General features: G+C 37.9%; 1 protein-coding gene across 5 annotated transcripts in view; it reads left to right on the top strand.

Annotated features, from left to right (window-relative positions):
* Dync1i1 (dynein, cytoplasmic 1, intermediate chain 1) overlaps window positions 1-20,700 on the top strand; it is a 282,173-nt gene that overhangs the window by 198,601 nt on the left and 62,872 nt on the right. For all 5 annotated transcript variants that reach the window (XM_013035856.1, XM_013035858.1, XM_013035857.1 and 2 more), the window contains 2 exons: window positions 14,426-14,572; window positions 18,921-19,034. In XM_013035856.1, the coding sequence (XP_012891310.1) occupies window positions 14,426-14,572; window positions 18,921-19,034 (261 nt within the window). The remainder of the gene's footprint in view (window positions 1-14,425; window positions 14,573-18,920; window positions 19,035-20,700) is intronic.

Genomic DNA, 20,700 nt, shown 5'->3' with positions numbered 1-20,700 from the left:
TTCCAGAATTTGAGTTTCTGCCTTCCTTTTCAGTCTCTATCCCTGTTCCAAACAGATACTAGAATGCCCTAACTCCAGATGCTTTTTCAAAATCTGAAATAGCGGGAGAGCCTATAACTACTTCCCAGCACACAGTGTGGATTACAAAGGGAACTTTGACGTGAAGAAATCCCTTGGAAACTAAAGGGCCCATGTTCCTTCTCTTACTATGTTATTTGGCTGGTCTCACTTTTGGTGTCATTTTCAAGTGCTGGGCTTGCTTTAAACAGACAGCCAATAACTGTGGATCTCATCAAAGAGGGCTTGAAACATATAACTTCCAGTGTGAGGAAGCTATAAGAAATGTTTTCTTTATTGTTGGAGGGTTATGACCCAGAATAAAGTAAAATCTATCCAAAGGAAACTGGAAAGTCAAGCTTAGGGACCTTGTTTCTTCAAGTCTGTTATAGTCACTTTGTGAAGTATTGCAGACAACTCATTATAATTTATCACACTGATACTTCTAGATTGGATGAAAACCAAACCAAACACAACTGAGTTCCATGCATATTAAATTACTTCTTACTTTAAAAAGGAGGGTGGTCTCACCAGAGCAGGATGGAGTTCATTAACAGGCTGAGAAGGTTTTCTTAACTCTTCATTATCTGGTTTACATTGCTACTGGTTTCCCAGGATCCTTGGACATCTTTTTGCAGCCCTGAGAGATGGGTACTTTGTAAGTCACACCTATGGCTTGTTCCAAGACTAATATACTCCACATCACAAATCTATGAACAAAACACTTATTATTCTGAAAGTTACTCTTATTTTCTTTATGTAAATTCAGCTGTTCTTTTTTCAGGGAAAAGGACAACAAATATTGCTTTATATATTTGTATTTCAATTTGCATGAAGCAAAATATTTAGCTCCAGTTTGACAATTGATCAGCATACATATCAGGCATGCTGTAATTTCAGCATTTAAGAGTTTATGATCACGTTCCTTCCAGCTGAGCAGTATTATCACCTACATTATTCAATGGAACACAAAGCTTAGACTCAGCACTGACAATCTTTAATACACCACTAGGCTCTCTTTCTAGAACTGGACACTGCAAACTACTGTATAACTACCCTTCAATTTGTGCATCTAAAACATATGACTAGAGATATATTTTCCCTGTGGATTAAGAAAAATCCCATTTGATCTTAAAGGAATTTTTATTTGCTCATATTCCTTTGTCTCTTGGTTGTTTATTTATCCTTCCCTATGAAAGCTAGTTGAACACTAAGGAACTTAATTCCTACTTATCACTTGATTTTTTTTCTAAGTATCTCAGCTTAGAATTGAACCCTGGAGGCCAGAGTGCTGTCCTTTTCCACATTCAACTCACTGGCAGTCTCTGGATTTCTTGTGAAACATCAAAGATGGTTCTGGGAAAAGGTGAGAGGTAGAAAGAGGCTCAGAAATCAGTTTACCCCACTCTCTTGAATAGATTTTTTTGTAGCATGAATTTAAACCTAGTTGTTTTTTTTCCAAGTCCTTTTCCATACTTCAGAGTAGCAGCTTACTATAGAACAACCAAAGTGGACAACATTCTTAGTGGTGATCTGACTTATCTCTGTGCCTCAGGCATTAGCATACCTACATAATTCCAGGAGAAAAGAAAAGAAAATCTACTCCTAGACTGCTTCTGCTTTGTTGGATATAGAACTTTCATGTGCTTATCCAAGGTCGGTATAATTATAGTTGTTCTGTTGATTTTTTTTAATCATTAAATAGTTGTACAAAAGGGCTTCCAATCAACCTGTTAGTTTATAAGTACAATGAATCTTGATCAGTGTTACCCCTTCCATTGCTCTCCTTCATCTCTCTCAGTAAACCATGGTTTTGAAATAAGAAAAGACCTATTTATTTTATTGGCCTTGAAATATAGATCAGATTGTTTTTAATTTATTTATTTTTATTGTGTTTCTTTAATGTTTTATTATCTTTGAGTAGTTGTGCAAAGGGCTTTCACCTCAACATGTCAGTTTATGAGTACAGCCATCTTGATCAATGTGCTTTCCCTCCATCATTCTTCCCACGTGTCCCAACTCCACCATCCTCTCACATTACCGGGTTCCTTTTTCACATCTATACATTTAATGTTGATGATTGCATCTGCCTAGCCTTCTTTTTGTTTAAAGCCTATTTATTCTTGCTGAATTTCTTTTTCTTGCTCAATTTAGAATGATCCAACTGATTCCACGGCTGTCCCAGGCTGGCAGAGCCACCACAGTAACTCAGACCAGGCATGTGAAGAGCCCCTGCATAGTGGAATGCTGGCTTGTTTTTAATGGTTCTCTGTCATTTCTGACCTAAATGGCTTGGTCATGATCTAATGTGGGATATTCCATGACTTTTAGGGTGGATCCTCCAAATATAGACTCATACCAACAAGGGGTTGCCCAGTGACATAGGGAGATTACAATCTCGTCCTCTTTTTCAGTCTCAAGCCCCAAACCTGAGTAAAAGTCCCTTCCTCCCCAAAAATGTCCAAAGAGGACACAAATCTATGGTGCAATTGTTCTCAGATTCTCATCAATGCTATTACTTTAATATTTTATTTCAGAAAAACAAACAAAGCTGATAACAGAATTCTTCCTTTTGATTCCCTGGCTTATTGGCAAAGAAAGGATCGTAGACAAGACAACTCTTACACACCGATTCTATCAGTGTTAAGGAGGGTGGTGTCCCATTTCTGAACACTGTGTTTGCCCCCTTTGCAAGGACTTAGTACTTATTCAATAAAAATAAATTTAATTTGTGGCTGCACTTCAAGGAAGATGGTTTGATGGTAAATGTGGAGCCGTCGTGTGGCTGAGTCCCTTAGCGACACTTTCATGTGGTTGGGTGAGCCATTCTCCCAAACCTCAAGTGTTTTTGAAGACACTGAACTGGAGACATTCACAATTCTTCCCTCCTTTTTTTTGCTATTAATCCTTGGTGTTTTAACAAACAGTCAAGTTAATGCTGCCTACAATCTTTCCTGCCAATTGAAACTATTTTCCCCTCCATGGTTCATGCACACATAAATCAAAGGGGGTGGTTGTCAACACATACAATATCCAAATATCAACTTCCTTTATTTTTAATTAAGCAGGATAGACACACTTGATTTGAAGGCAGCCAGTGCTTTTTCACGTACGAATGCACTCTGCATCATCATCTCTTTCTGTTTTCTCCTTGTTAGTGTTCCTAAAAAGCAAAAGGTAGCTCTCAACTTGTACTACTTCTCTCCCAGCATAGGCATAGCAACTTGGGTTTCATATGTCTTAGAAAGTGACAATAAAGTTTACTAACTGCTTGGAAGTATATACTGGCAAAACATCTTTGACCTGAAACTGTTATCAAGGACCATTCTTGTCAGATGTGATGCCATATTCTTACCCAGTTTTATTCATAGTAAAATTTCTAAATAAAAACCTTATAAAAATGGAACATATCAGATATATCTGAATAGACAGATGATAAATAGACGATAGATGATGATAGATAGATAATCATAACACTGCTGTATTATAATCTTCTTATGCCAACTGAAGTCAATACCTCAAACTCTTGGAGCTTTTTCTCTGTTTTGGTTCAGAATATTTTGTACAAGCTAAAAAAAAACCATTTTTGTTCTATACTAATCTTAAGAAAGAAAAAATGCAATCTCAAATCAAGGGATATGCTTCAGAGCACTCCTTAAAGCAATCAAGAGCATAAGCATCGTGGTTAACACCTACAATGTCAGCTACTAGAGAGGCAGAAGTATGACCACACTTCGCTTATTTGTTGAGATATAGTCATATATAGAAGCCCCTATCTCAATAAATAAACTTGGCAGGGTGGTTCATGGCTGTAATTCTAGACATAGGGAAGGCATAAGGAAGATTATCATGGTATGAAATTAGTTGAGCAAAAACATAAGTAAATAAAAAAAACCTGCAAATGTGGTTCAAGTGGTAGAGCATCTTTCTAGACGTGGGTACAGGCTTTCAATTCTAACCCGGGTATTGCAGAAACAAAACAAAAAAGTGAAGAGAATGAAAATAAGGGGTAACAATTTGACAAGAAATGTACTTATTACCTTACTTATGTACTTACGTAACTCTCATCCTAGATGGGCTCCTAGAACAGGGAAAAGACATTAGGTAATATGTCAGTAATGGTTCTTTAGTTGTGATAAATTTACTAAACTGATTGTTAGCAACAGGAAAAACATGGTGTACCATATATGGGAACTGTACTATCTACACAAGTTTCCTGTGAGTTTAATCCTTTTACAAAAAGTTACTTTAAAACTTATGCTCGGGCTGGGTGGCTCAATGGTAGAGCGCTTACCTTGCATGCATTAGGACCTGGGTTCAATTCCTCAGCACCACATAAGCAAAAAGAAAAAAGCCAGAAGTGACGATGTGGCTCAAGTGGTAGAGTGCTAGCCTTGAGCTGAAGAGCTGAGGCTCAGTGCCCAGGCCCAGAGTTCAGGCCCCATGACCAGACCCAAAACAAAACAAAAAAGAAAAAAACCACTTATGCTCATTTGGGTACAGAACTCCATTACTACCTGTGAAGGCAGTGAGTAGGAGGGGAAGAGTTCACTTTCCTTTTTTTTGGGGGGGGGGGTCCTGTCGTGGGGGCTGAGCTCTGGGCCTGGGCACTGACCCTCAGCTCTTCAGCTCAAGACTAGCACTCTACCACTTGAGCCAAAGCGCCACTTCCGGGTTTTTTCTTTTTTTTTTGCTTATGTGATGCTGAGGAATCGAACCCAGGGCCTCCTGCATACAAGGCAAGCACTCTACCACTGAGCCACCTTCCCAGCCCAAGAGTTCACTTTCCTTTTACAAAGAATGTAAAGGAAACAAACTTTTATGGAATAGCAAATAGAAATTCTACAGCTGCTCTGCAGCATGGCACCTGGTAGGACACAGCTGACATGACAGGTAGGCCAGGTCAGCGCTTTGTGTGGTTACTGGGCTGAAGCTGAGTACTGCTGTTTGAACAACTTGCTACCAAGATTCTTCTCCTAGTTTTCAGTTGGAATATCAAAAATGTTGTTTGTCTAGGTAAAAGACCTAGTCTCAACTTTTTAAAACAATAAACCACCCTTTAATTTCTACAGTGTGACCATTTTATCCAAAACGCTTTTCTCTCCATGAACCTGTTTTTAAAAATAAAAAGACATGCATATTACTTTCTGTTTCTTGAGTTCAAAAAGCTATTCCCCAAGGCCTGAGTTTTTATCACGAAACAGGAAATATCCTTTGTTTATTAAAACACACAAGAAATATATTGTAATACCAGTAACAATTCCTGTCATTATATATACTTGAGGGGGTTGGATACATTCTTTGGATACATTCATTAAAAAAGATTTATTTGAAATACAGTAGTGGTACTCAGTTGAAAATCAGTGATAGAACTTGTGGGTAAGGATGGGAGGGGAAAAGTGAGAGAGCACAAAAGTAATGTACTCATTACCTGACTTACAAAATGGTAACCCTCTGTCCACCACCTTTATCATAACAATTTAAAATAAAAGATTTGTTTGGTTTGTAATGGCATTTTCAGTGTGGTGGCATAGTGACAAGATGAAACAAAGCATTTTCTCCCAACCCTGTGACAGTAAACACAAAGCTTGTCAAGAGTGACCCAATTGGTGTCCCAGCTGCTAGCTGCTCAGTAGACTCTCAAGAAATGATTAATTGGCCTCAATCAGTTCTCAGCGGGAATACACACCTCATGGTAAATATCAGCACAATTGGTACTAATTAGCTCTGTTGTCATCTGTCACAACTGATAGGCTTGGAGATGAATGAGAGGAGTGATCTCTACAGTAGCAGCAGAAACCCAATTGGAAAGGGGTCAGAGACTCATTGCCAAGGGCACTATACTAGCAGGGAGCTCACGATGCTCTCCACCATGTGGCATACGGGAGGTCCCAGTATGATGATCACTTCCTGTGGTGGTGAGGAATTCACACATGTGTGCTCAAGAGTGGGGATCATGGATCTCAAAGAAAAAATGCACTTGTATTCAATGGATGCAGGTTTTATACAGTGTAGTCTTTGGCTTTGAAGGCAGCCTGGTTTAGTTCAAATCCCGGCTCTGCCACTTTTTGTTCATTTGATCTTAAGAGAGTGATTTCTTTCTCTGAGCCTAGGTTTCTTTTTTCTTTTTCTTTTTCTTTTTTTTGATGGTTGTCACTTCTTTACATTTAAAAAAATTATTGTAAAGGTGATATACCGAGGGGTTACAGTGACATAAGTCAGACAATGAGTACATTTCTTTTTGAACAATGTCACCTCTTTCCGTGTTTTCTCCAAGTTTTGTTCACTCTCGACCTCCCTCCCTGACAAGCAATATATCCGTTTTCAACATAGTATCTAGTGCATATCACTGCTGACTTAGTTCACCCTTTGTCCCACTTTTTCTGTGCTTCCCCTTTTCTCTTCAAAACAGGTAAACTTACTTATAATACAAAAAGTACAGAAATCTAAAAAAACAAAACAAAAAATACAAAAGGTAAAATGAAAAACCTCTTGATTCAATTTCTTGGATTTTCATCTTGATAAACATCATTTTTTATGATCATGTGCACATGTGAGCCTTTGGAAGCCTTTCCAAAGAATATCCTCCATTGGTCCCATTGTGGTAATATTTAGTGTCTGCTTAATTTATCATGCCCAAGCATATTTTTTGTCTTTTTCCATCCATTATGTTTACTTGTAGATTCATAGGCACAGCCTAATTACTGTAAATGAGGGAAACCATGAAATCTATGTTTCTTTGAGTCTGGCTCACTATGCTTAATATAATTTTTCCAAGTCTTTGCATTTCATTATAAATGGGCACCTAGGTTTCTTAATCCAGAAACAAGAATGGAGAGAAAATTATGTTAGTTCCTAAGAGGAAATCCTTGAAACTTAGTAGATACTGAAAACACCAGAATGTTCCCACAACTAACAGTCATTCAATGTGGGGTACTAGTGATGACCGCCATTAGGCTTCTTAACAATAAGCAAGACAATTCCAAGATGCACTGTGTCCCATGGGTAGTGATGCTAGAAGAGACTAGGGTCTAGTCCTTCACTGTCATCATCATTACCATTTTCTGAAAGTCTAACCAATTTAGTGAAGAATGGAAGCAAGGTGGGACATTAAAACTAACAAATAACCTTGAAGGAAGTTGAACAATAATGTTCTAGCAGAGAAATATATATTTGTTGGACTAGAAATATATATTTGTTGGAAATATATATTTGTGGAGATAGTTCTACAGCCCCTTAAAAAATAAATTAATTTAAAAAAAATTCCTAGTTGCAGGCCTTAATAGATACAAAGGAAAATTCAACTACAGTAGTACTGACTGTACTCTACTAAACAATTGCTTTAGAATTGGGCTTTTCAAATTTCTCCATGATACAAGCAATTGGTTAGTACTAAATACATCAAAGTCCTCTTCCCTAAGAATTTTGGTCCAGAAGAACCTAGCTGGAACACAGGAATATGTTTGTTTTTTCTTTGTTTGCTTTAATTGGCTTTAATACTATGATGTAAAACAGGTATACACCACTTAGAAAGCTATAAATATAAATATTTTTTACAGGGAAAAACAAGTGCTGGTGAGGATGTAGAGAAAACAGAATTATCATGCCACTGAGAATATAAAATGATGTACCATTTTGAAAAATGGCTGGGAATTTCTATGAAAGTTAAACATAGAATTACCATATAACCCAGAAATTCTGTTTTTAGACAAATACCCAGAATCATTGAGCTTGTTGATCTACACAAAACCTTGTACACATGTGTTCATAATGACATTGTTTATCTTTGTCAAAAAGAAGTGAATCAAATGTCTACTGACAGCAGATTCCATTGCATGTATATACTGTCTTATTTATTGATTCATCTAATAAGGGACAATTGTATCATTTTTGTCTTTTGGCTATTATGAACAATGCTACCAGGAACATAGATATATATGTATCACTTTAAGAATTTGCTTTTAATTTTTTGGGGCAAGAAGAATAGCTTAGTCGTATGGTACTTCTATTTTTAATATGTTGGGGAACTGCCATATTCATTTTTTTTGATCCTGTCATGGGGCCTGAACTCTGGGCCTGGGCACTGTCCCTCAGCTCTTCAGCTCCAGGCTAGCACTCTACCACTTGAGCCACAGTGCCACTTCTGGCTTTTTTAAAATTTTTTCTGCTTATGTGGTGCTGAGGAATTGAACCCAGGGCCTCCTGCATGCAAGGCAAGCGCTCTACCACTGAGCCACCTTCCCAGCCCGCCATATTCATTTTTTATAATGGTTATACCACTTTACATTCCACCAAGGGTTCCATTATTTCAATATTCTTGACAACACTTGCTATGTTCCTTATTTTTTTGCTTGCTTTTAATAGTAGCCAATCTAATGTATGTGATGTGTCTAAGACTTAATTATAATTCATAAAAGGAGCATGATAGTTCTTAGCCTCCTCACCCCATATATTATTCCATGTAAAAATGAACTATTAGAGTGTGTGAAGTTGTATCACAATTTAAATTGCATTATGCCCTTTGTATTCTCAGTACACAGCCCAGAACAAGGTATGATGATTCCAAGGGAGTCTAAGAAAAGTAACCAGGATAATTGCTTTCTAAGTTGTGGAAAATAAGATCTTAGAACCAACTACTTTAATATTTTTAGTATACACTGAGTCAAGAAATAACAGACAAGCTAACTCCATCTTTCCTTGTAGGCATTCAAGCATTAATGGGGTGGTAAGTTTTGGTAGATGGTCACTCCTTTTAGCATTTAGAAGAATGGAAGTATGCCTCCTTGGATAAGCAGAGAGAAAAAGGGAGACCTCTAAAACCACCAAAAATTCCCTCCATCTACAAGTTCACTACCAACTCATGACTTTAACACCTTCACGTCTTCCACAATGTCAGATGCCTGGTGCTACTCAGTCACCAAGATGATGAGCTTTCAGCAGCAATGTTCTCTAATTGTATGTGTTTCCATCAACAAAAGTAATTTGGCTATGGGTCTCTTATGCTCATATAGAAATACATACCAGGTCACTAGTAGCCAGAAGGATCTAATCTGTCTGCCTCACAGCCTCCTGACAGCTAAGCATTTGCCTTTACACAAATAAAATGTCAGCTACCATTAAACAACATATGGCAACAATATGACTCTTTCCTCTCTGGGGAACAACCTCTCCCCAGAAAAGATGGTACTTGAAATAGGAGATGCTTTTGAATGTAGGACCCCCTATCCCTCCCACCCAGGCCTGATGGCTGAGGAGTGGGCAGGGTGCCACCCACGGAAGGACATGGGCGACCAGATCAAATGTGAACGTAGGGGGTAAGCTCCCCTACCAGCATTGACCAAAGGCTGTTTGCCCTGGGCATTTGGGTCTGTGGTTAAGGGGAAGTATGATCCTTAAGCTGGCCTGGATTAGCTCTACAAAATAGAAAACAGCCTCCACAGCCACTTAAAGAGGGGTTGGGGCTGACTCTGAATTGAAATGCAGTGGTGTGCAGTGAGTGAAGGGAGACGTTCAAAGTGGAGTCTCCACCCTGCTGTCTCTGTGGAATTCCAGCAATGAATGGACAGAAAGAGGGTTAAGTTGGGGGCATGGGGCACTATGGGTAAGAAGGAGGCAGAACAGCCATAACTGGGCAGATGGTTCAAGACTAAAAATCAAACCAAGTTTCCATAGGAGTGAGTCTTTGAGCTTATGTGTCAATTTGGCACACATACACACACACACAAACACACACAGAGTCAGTAGAGCAGGATTAATCCTTAAAACATAATCTCGAAGTCTTGCTTGTTCTGATTTGGGGGGACTGTATTATGCAAATCATCAAAATATGATGCATATCCCCTTGGAAAACAGTGGCTCCTATGTAACCTTGTCTCTGTGTTATGTGTGTTGGAATGTAGTCAATCAGGCTCACCAGTTTTACATGAAGTTTTAAACATATAGGCTTATCATGTTTCTAGGCCCCTGATTTGACCAAAAAACATGGCCACATCAATGAGATCCCAAGCTTTGTAAAAGCAGAGTTCAATTGTACTGTCAGGAATGCTTACTTTGATGAATCAGTTAACATTGTCCACAGTTCTCACCCTCGTTATAATTATTGTTCACTTATATAAACTACTTGATAAAACTTTTTAAGACCATACATAATTTTTCAAAATAATTCTAAAGCTCTAACAATTTCAAGGGATAAAATAAAAAAGAAACTAGGTAAAACTTAGAGCTCACAGAGTCCAGGATAAGGCAAAGAAACTTTTTCTTTGAGTTAATCTTGTTTGTCTAAATTTTATCAATCGTATATATATGATTATATTGAGTAACAGTTAATATAAAAGTTTAAATGCCTAAAAAAGTAAGGAAGCACTTAAAATACCAATAATGCTTTTGATAGAATTGCTTTTCATGACTTTGTCTTCAGAAAGCACACTGCAGATAGAAAACAAAACCACTTTTTCAATAAGTATCAGCCAATTGTTTTGAAATGCCTTATGCTTTTTACTCACAGGATAGCATCATTTGCGCTTTTTACTGACAAGAAATTCCATGGCAGTCAGTATCATAGCAATGCTGTGATGCACAGAGATTCCACACTTTGAGGTGGATGGAAACTTCTCAGATGAAGAGAACTATCCAAGCCAGGGATTGTAGATGGAACATTGTTTCTGTGAGTCTAAGGAATTGTAAACATTTGGATGACAAGTAGAAAATTAAGTCAATCATCCAAATGTTTGCCACTGTTACAACAAACATCAAGTCATGAAAAAAGAAAATCTTAAAAACTTTTAAATATCTTAAGACTGATTCTATACTATATATTCTATACTATATCTAGGTATTCTATACTGTATCTAGGATTCTATATCTAGATAATTGAGATCATCCTTTTGTTTGTGTTTCCACATGAATGATAATGTAGAGGGTGAGGTAGCCTGGACATCTATGTTGAATATACATACAGAAGTAGATATCCATATCCATGGGCACATATATAATACTTTTAGAAGATAGGACACTTTTAAATGTTTGAAATTTTTATTTTAATATATTTTATTGCAAAGATACTGTACAGAGGAGTTACTATTACATGAGTAAGGTAATGAGTACATTTTCTCTTGAGCATTGTTACCCCCTCCTTTGTTTTGCCCCTACCATCCCTTCCCTCCCCACCTCCCCAACTCCTCCCTCCCCTACCAAGTTGTAAAGTTCATTTTCAACATAGTGTCTTGTATATCTCATTGTTACAATGGGACAACCTGTATTCTTTCAGCATTTTGCTATTTCTCTTACCCTCCCCAAATTAGAAAAATATACATACAAGATTCAGGGCAAATACTGTGAAAACAGGAGGAAGAACATACAAAAGAAAAAAATCACATAGTACATTACAAGTACATTAAAAACAACAGCAAGAAAAATTATATGACATAGATTTAGATATTTTTCATCACATAATACACTGATTCTGTAATGGAAGTGATGAGCTTAAAATATAAATGAAATGGTAGAAATAGTGATGCATAACTGTAATCTCAGTATCTAGGCGTCAGAGATAGGAAGATCACAAATTCAAAGCCAAACTGAGCTACACACAGATTCTGCCTCAAAGAAAAATGAAACTATATTTCATCTTCCAAATATAAGAAAAAACCAGTATGTCTGGAAAGGAGAGAGAGTGGGTGAATAAAGTCATAATATTCAATGTATGTACATGAAAATGTAACTAGGTAACTTGAGAGGTTGGGGGGGTAGGGAGAGACTTTAGAGAACCTTGGAAGGGTGACTGATCAACATGCACTGTACTCATGAATTGTAACATTGAATTGAAACCTCTTTATACAACTAAAGCTAAATTGAATGTTTTCAAAAGTATGCCTGTTCTTATTGATCATGATTTTATAGAAATTGGTTATTTTTAAATAAAGTAACTTCTGGTCACAGAACTCTAGTGCCCCAAAGTATGATTCCTTTTTCAGCATAAATTTGACTGCTTACCACATTCGAATAGAATTTTAAATTCTAGATGTTGCAAGTTGTGACATTTGAAATGGTTTAGTGCTGCTAAGTCTTTGAAAAATTCATGAATGAATGCACACATAGGTATTAGAATTTTCACCTAGCTGAATTGGATTCTATTTGATTGCAAACTCTGTGTTTCAGTTTCATAGAAATATATCTACTGTTTGTTTTGTTCAAGTGTAGTCTCTCAAAGATTTAGAATATTTTCTGGGCTTTAACTAAAACACAGATTTAACTGTTGATTCTACCTGGATACTTTTAAGTCTCTCTGAAGCCTTAAAAAATTCCCAACACAGCTCATGCAACATAAGAATTTCATCAGTTGAAAACTAAGAATCATTTCTCTGGGATGTGTAAAACAAGAAGCTGACCAGCATTATTTTCTTTTTCTAATTCAGTGTCATTATTGAGAGTTATTCTTGAACTTTATGAAAACCAGATTGGGGCATGGGCATGTTCTTCATCGAATCATGTTCAAGGAATTGAAACTGAAAATCATTTAAAATGGGCAAACATGACATTGAAAATAGTCTACAGTTTTATACTACTTCAGAGAATCTGTGACTCTGACTAGGAAGCTAAAGGCGTTAGTAGTTCTTTTTTGTTTTTATGTATTTTTCAAAAATGGAAACTAGCTTACCAGTCTGAAAAAATGACAGATTATTTTTCTTTAATCACTATTTTGCTGGCTTAGGAGTTACAGACTTGGACCTTCATATGTATTTGCTTATGAAGTTGTATCTTCTCTCCATTGTCCACACGAAAAAACACCAAATAGTGCCATTAAGGGCCATCTCTTGCCATCCCAGAACACAGTATCAACTAAATTTCTTAGCTGCTTCTTCCAAGACTCTTTCCAAGTCCAGCAGGACTGTAAGTCATTCATTCACCCATCTCTGTTTTTCTCCTTCCTGCCATTCCTTTTTATTACTGTATGCCTTTCTCAGAAATGCCTGTTTCTTCTCTCTTCTTGCTGAAATTTCCACATAGATAACAGGTATGATACATCCTTTCCAGGAGATCTCCCCAACCTCCTGCCTTTCTATCCTCTCCTTCCTTTCTCTAAAGCAAATTTTCTGCTATCTTCACCCCTTGCCATACATGCATAGATACATACATGTGTGCCTAGGGTTCAGTCAGACTATAGATTATGCTCAAAGCTGCTACCTTAGTATACAGTCTGTGTCCTGAACAAAGATGACAGGGTCAAAGAACAGACAGGGATGAAACTCTGTCTTCCTCTCCACTAGCCAAGGCCTGGCCTTACCTATATGAACATATCTATTTAGAAGGACATCTTTTTTTCAACTTTTTTGACAAAGAGACACCCTATCCAATATCAGCTCTACCCCCCTCAGGTGCATGATATTTTCATTGCCTTTAGAAGAGTACAAGTTCATTCATTTCTTATATTCTCATTATTTTTGTTATGATACCTTTCTTGCACGTAGTAATTTTTCATTAACTTTTCATTGGATTTAATGAAATTTATTTAAAAGAAAGCAAATGAAAACCTGGGAATATGGAAAGCACTACAGAGGGCTTAGCATAGTGACACTATAACTTGTCGGATTTTGAGTGTGTCCACGAAGTAATTTCATAGGAACTGTCATGCCCTATGGTCTTTTGTGGATTTTCAGAAGCCACATTTCTGATGCTGTGACAGATCATCGAAGAGTTGAACTGAAGTCCATTTTTGGCTGTTTGTTAAAATAGGCAAAGGATAACATTAAGAACTGTCTGAAGTGGGCAGGACAAAGGTCAGGGAGAATGCCCATGGGAGATGGAGGAATATTGGGAGAAGCCAGTTGGGTCAGTCTAATTTGGCATATTTCCTAGAAGTCTACAGTAAGCCAAAAAGAAAGAAAAAAAGAAAGAAAGAAATGAGGGGAAACACCCCATGTTTAAGTCCTTGAAGCTAGAATTACTCTGTCTTTCCCAACACTGCACATATTATAACTTGATGTGGCCTTGCCTCTCAGAGTAAAGATTTGCTTTTGGAGGGTCTCATGGGAAATTAATATTGATTCTATTGGAATTTCACTTGAGATATGGGAACTGTCCATAAAGTGAACTTTACAGACCACAGAACAATGATGTACTCAAGATAGGTTTTATGCCTATTTAATGACATGGCCAAGCCTTCAAATTTCAAATTGCAAGTGGAAAACCATTGGCTGACCTGTCAAGAGAAAATTCTGTGCTATTATACAAAATTTCCTACTATCTATACATTTCATCATTTCAAGACTACTAAGTTTTTGTGATACATTGTTTTCCCTTCAGGATGAAACAAGATGAAACTGTGTTCGATAGTAGTTTGACAGTGTATTTCTCTCCTTTTCCTCCCCAGTCCTCTGTGATGTCAGTCTGCTTTGCTCGTTTTCATCCTAATTTGGTGGTTGGTGGGACTTACTCTGGCCAGATTGTCCTCTGGGATAATCGCAGTCATCGAAGGACACCTGTCCAGCGGACACCCTTGTCAGCTGCTGCACACACAGTGAGTCCAACTTTCATCACATCTCTTTTAGCTACCCAATTCCTGAAAGAGGAGAGACTCCAGAAATAAGATTCACCAAGTATGGGTTCTGACAGCAAAAGCAAGTTCAAAATATCAAGTTGGTAGTGATTGTATCCCAAGTTAAATTGAGAGAAAAGTAAGTGAAGGAAACACTGGCTTTAGAGAAAATACTGTAATCTACAAGATCTAGCACATAGAAAAACTGTCCTCTGATGTCCCAAAGGCCACTGGTGAAGAGATTAAAACTAAAAAAATGGACACAGAGGAATTTTAAGAAGAGGCCCCTGCAATTATTTCTAAAATAACACTTCACATTTATATTATGAGGTGGAAATCTATTTTCAAATAGGCCATAAAGTATAAGCACTTCATGCTTACGGTTGGTATATGGGACATTTGCCAACAGACTTTTCCTGTTTGTGATTTGAGGGAGTGCTATGACTTTAAATTCTGGAATGTGTGGTGTAAGCCTTCACATAAAGTCTACAGTGACAATATAATCCGCAGGGTTAAAAGTCAACATCTCAAAACCATTACCCATAATTTAGTAGAAGAGGTTCAGTACGGTGTTCATAAGACAACTGCTCTGTCATTTCCTTTAAGTGAATGACAGGTGTGTATAGCAATTGTTCGGAATGAGAAGACAGACATGTCTCCATCAATCCTTGCTTCCTTGACAGTCGGGGCAGCTGATGTTCTTTTTCTGAAATGCCCAATTTATGCCCAAGGATGCGGCTCTACTAGTGTTTTCCATTTCCTTAATGTGGTTGCTCCATTTATTTCATCTGCTGGCCTCAAAAGCATTCTGGCTTGAAAAAGGACTGCTAGCTGTTTTAGCTAAGAACAGGAGGAGGAAAATTCTTCCGCTCTTCTAAGTCTGACAATGGGTAATGACAAATACCAAGTCAGTCCTAATTTTGATTGATTGACACCGAAGACACATGCAGGTGAAGCCTAGTTCTTGGGAATCTTGAGAAATTACTCTTACCCACCCTGTTTCTTCAACCTAATAACAGAAAATTGTGGCCCAGGAGAAGTTGGACAGAAAACAGGTGTTTTCTCAGCTAGTGAGAAAGCATTTCTTGGCCCCATGTGTATCTCTGGTGCATTTGTGAACATACCTTCTGAAAATTTCAAAACTGTAAATCCAAATGTTCGAATATTTAGCAATAAGCTAGAGAGGGACATCCAAATGCGGGAATTCTTCCAAAGAGTTAACAATTCTTACTCCAGTAACTTAGAGTGTGGCTGTCATAATAAAATGCTGCTATTGTCAAGCTAAATGCTGTTGGTTCTGTTAGAAAATAATACAAAACCAAATTTCTTTTTTCTTTCACTGTGTTTTGTCTAATCCATGTCTAAATGTGAACAGTTAATTTTTTGTTTGTCTTTCAACTTCCATTATTGCCTGGTTGATTAGTACCAGGATCAAAAAGGGAAAAGAGGCCCACCACAGATTACTCACTAATTTCCTTTCACACTCACCACACATATGCATTTGGGACAACAGGAAATCATAATTAAAACAAAATCCTTCTGCCACACAGTTAAGTTTATTCCTAGAATAAACAAAAACAATCTGGCATCTATACTGGAAAAATATGCTATACTGTTGCTTTTTTCTTTCATTAAGTAAAGGGGTGTGTGTCTGTCCATCTGTCTGTCTGTCTGTCTGTGTGTGTGTGTGTGTGTGTGTCTGTGTTTTCTTCACTAAGCATGCCCCAGTGTCTTCTGGAAAGATTTCTTTACATCTCTTTTAGGTGAAGAAAAATACAGACTGATACTACTGATTAAATAAAGCAAAGAACATTTGGCTACTCTGGGAATTTGGCTCTGTGATTCTTCTAAATTTGCACTCCCTTTCTAATGCACCCTTAGGAGTCTTGATCCATTTGAGTTTTAGTGATATGTGTTGAGGCTCAGTGGTTAAAGAGAAGCTTACAATGTGCCTGGACCATGCTAAGATAAAGAGAGGTCAATTCAGAGTAGTATTCTCTTGGATCAGCCAGATTGAGTTAAAACAACGAAGCTTTTGAACTGCTCAGATATTACTAGGTGGGCATCTGTGGGAATCTGTGACATTCTTCCATTTGATTTTCACACAGGGGTTTGTATACGGTGAGCCTTGGAGTTAGGGTTTGATTGCATATAGCTTCAAGTTCCACAATACCAGAGACTTACAAAAGGAACACTGTCTACAGTCCCAGTCCCATCCGTCCTCTTGACATCTAAACACTTGATCAGGATAATCTCTGTTGTACTTAATCACTGTGTACATCCACTTAGAGCGACTCATTTGAAAATGTCAGTAGGAATATGACTTAGGAAAACTATAGGACTTAGCTAATTGTCTGTAAGCATGGATAAAAAAACATGATGTAATTGCCACAGAAAGAGATGTAATCTTAAGATGTGGCTAAAACCACACAAGAAGTGTCAGCTTAGTATGACTCATATTTCCATATTCTATGATCATAGTATAGTTAGAAAAGTTAGTTTCATTCTTAGAACTTCAGTTTTAGAGGAACTCAGATAAAAGATGGCACATTTTGAGGATAAAAAGGATGGAGAAGGTTGGACTCAAGGAACACTTGAAGGAATCAGTGATATTTAGTCTAAGACAAGATTTACAAGCTCTGAACTGAAGGAAAAAAAGCAAAAGCGTATATTCAAATAATTGTAGTTTGACTCATTCTATTTGACCTGCACTAAATGTATCTTAGTGAACTTTTATGATCTCCATTAGTGGAAGGTAAAACTTTCCAGAAGTTAAGATGAAAACTGGCTACTCTTTTTTTTTTTTTTTTTTGGGTCCGGTCGTGGGGCCTGAACTCTGGGTCTGGGTGCTGTCCCTCAGCTCTTCAGCTCAAGGCTAGCGCTCTACCACTTGAGCCACAGCACTACTTCTGGCTTTTTTCTTTTTGCTAATGTGGTGCTGAGGAATCGAACCCAGGGCCTCATGCATGCAAGGCAAGCGCTCTACCACTGAGCCAACTTCCCAGCCCAAACTGGCTACTCTTTAAGAAAGTGGTTTAAGTGGAGTTTGAACGGGTTCTTGAATAGGCAGATGAACAGTTCCACTAGATGGTTATTACTACTCCCGCTGACCAGATGCTTATATGATAATAGCCTGAAAATCATCCTGTATGTAGTATCAGCTTGCCTATATTAAAGATTGTTTCATTGTCATTGTGGCTTGGTAGTATGCATAGTAACTCATTAAGAGTAAGGCCTAGACTGTCAGCTATTCACACAGAAAGGCATCGAGTGAGTTGTGGTTTGGCCACTCATGGCTTAGCTGCCTGTAATCTAACCAAAATTGATGCTAGGTTATGCTACACTAACCTCCCATTTGGTGTTTAACTCTCTACTTGGTGCAGCTGCAAATGGTTTCAGCCTACCCCCAAAGGATAACCTATTAGAGTTATGACAAAGCATGAGAGTTTCTTGCTTGGTATTCCCAGGATATATAAATGACCTTTTTAATCCTGTCCAAATATCAGCCTTTATGCTATTTTGAAAGACAAATCTGTCATCCTAGTTTTTAGTAACACCAGGTAACCTATTTACTAGGCACATTGTGAGAATAATGTCACCACCCATCTCTCTCCAATATTAAAATGTTGAACTAGGCAGTGGCGGCTTATGTCTGTTAATTCTAACTAATCAGGAGACTGAGATCTAAGGTTCAAAGCCAGCCTTGGCAGGAAAGTTCCTCAGATTCATATTTCCAATTAACTGGCAAAAACCCAGTAGTGGAGATATGGTTAAAGTGATAGAGCACTAGCTTTGAGCAAAATCAAGTGAGAATTTGAATTCAAACCCCAATACTGGCACAAAAATAACTAAATAGCCGATGAATATTAACCAGTTTTTAAAAGAATGCTAACAAATATTTGGTCCTGTGACTACGATTGACTGCAGTCCAGCTTTAGTAACACAATCCTTCTGAAAGTTTGAAAACTATATTTTGTCATCACACACACTGAACTTAGCAGCTACACTGTGCAGTGGGGACCTATATGAATAATCCTCTGTGCCTCCCTGGCTGTTGCTGCCCTATCAATCCTCATTTTCCCTCTCTCCCTCCAGTTTGGTTGTATTACATTGGACTGAGTAAGGTAAGATTTGTAAGCATTTCCATTACTATGTGTTACTGCCAAGGCTTTTTAGAATGCGATCAAGTTGAAATCAAAAGTGACAACTGGCCTCAGGCTTGGATTATAGTAGAATTGCATCACTCTTTGGACCCTAGCTTCTTTGACACTCCGGTGTAATCATTTCCCCTCCTAACTTCCCCTGATCCTCCGTGTTGATGATTTTGCAGCATCCTGTGTACTGTGTAAATGTCGTTGGGACCCAGAATGCTCACAACCTCATCACTGTCTCTACCGATGGTAAAATGTGTTCCTGGAGCCTGGACATGCTTTCAACTCCTCAGGTAAGTCTACTTTGCCTTACACAGCAGGACAACCTGGCTAGAAGAAAGACCTACTTCACAGAACGTAGTTCCAAAAGCATAGGAGGTGAAATCAGTGGATGCCCTTGAAAGAGGGGGCCTAGTTTCAGCAGTCTCTTCTAGAAGCCAAAACCCGTTTCCCTTACCACAAATCTTGTGATTATTATAAAAGGCTAAAGCTCAGGTCACTTTCAAGTGAAGATGAATAACCCATTTTAAAGTTCAGTAATTATGGAAGCTGCCTGTGGTATGAATTATACTGGCTCATCAACATGGTGAAACAAATACACATGAAGATGAGGCTCTGCAGAGCCATCCATTATGGATGCGAGCTCTGAAGAAAAGGTACGCAGAAATTCCAGTTCTTGCTTGTTTCTGTACCCTACACAACCACCTGTGTATATGAAGAATTTGTTCAACCATCTGTTTTCTACTCTGGAATGTTTGTTAGTAGGGTTCTTGCCTTTTTTTTTCCTTAGCAAATGAGAATTTGAAAATGAAAATGTTTCAGTGTTTCCAAACCACTACTGATTGCAGTAATAGAAACCAAACAAAGGAACAGGAGTGGGAAAAACTGCTGGAGGCAGGCATTTACATGCAAGTTTCAGAATGTACACATGTGTACATGCATACCCAGACACCTACCCGCATGCATCTACCACGTACTTTTTTCACACTTCTTTGTATGAAGTCTATTGTTACAGCTTTTGACAAAGTACATGAAAAACATCAAGAAATTAAAAAAATATCTAGGAGTAGTTTTTTTTTTTCATTTCAACATCCCTGCTCCTTTTCCTGGAATAGTACTCTAGAATGTCTCTCACTCAATTTTAGAAGACAATAAAGTTCCAAAATGCAAAAGGAAATGTGGGAGCTGGAAAGAACCTGTTTAAGTCTCTATGCTGTAGAGTGTTCTGAAATTAAGTCAGTTCTTTTTAGAATTTTAGGGGGGGAGAGAGAATGCTAATAAGCTGCTTAAATTTAAGTTCCTGGTTTTGCTGATTTTTAATGTTAGACAGGTCTGGAACTGTGTGTGGATATTTTATGGTTTTGTCTTATATTTCTCAGCAATGTATTGTTTTCTTTTAAAAAGCATGGAGATTATAAACAGATATAAGAGCAAACCCTCAATTTAGGAATTTTTAATTACCTATTTCACTGATTAAACATGTGTTTGTTTAGGTTAAGATGGTGGGGCAGGAGCTCCAAGATCATTTTTATTAGTGCTAGCCTGCCCACAGACGCCTGTCTCTGCACAGAGATTAAGAATTTCATGGCATGGTCTCTATGGATGGCAGGGCAGAATGGGAGCATCCTAGAATTACTCTCGTTTCTTTCTCTCTCGAAGTGGTCAAACAAGAGACATTACCATCCTTGTTGCTAACTTTAGAGATGGAGTAGACCATCTAGCTAATGCTGTTGTTGGTAGTGTATTGCCACAGCATCCTCTCCTTTAGCTTAATGGGCTCATTACTACATGTAGATCTTATAAACAAGGAACACTCAAAACCCTCATGGTCAGCATGGCTACATACTGTAGGCCTGACTTTTCAAGTCACAGACTCCCTGGTTGAAATGGCCTGATCTGCTTGCACTGAAAGACTACAGTCCCATGAAACTACAACGGGAATGTAGTGTACCTCAAGTG

This window comes from Dipodomys ordii, unplaced genomic scaffold (genome assembly GCF_000151885.1).
Source record: "Dipodomys ordii isolate 6190 unplaced genomic scaffold, Dord_2.0 Scaffold227, whole genome shotgun sequence".
Classification (NCBI taxonomy): domain Eukaryota; kingdom Metazoa; phylum Chordata; class Mammalia; order Rodentia; family Heteromyidae; genus Dipodomys; species Dipodomys ordii.
This window is presented reverse-complemented; position numbering and strand designations above follow the sequence as displayed.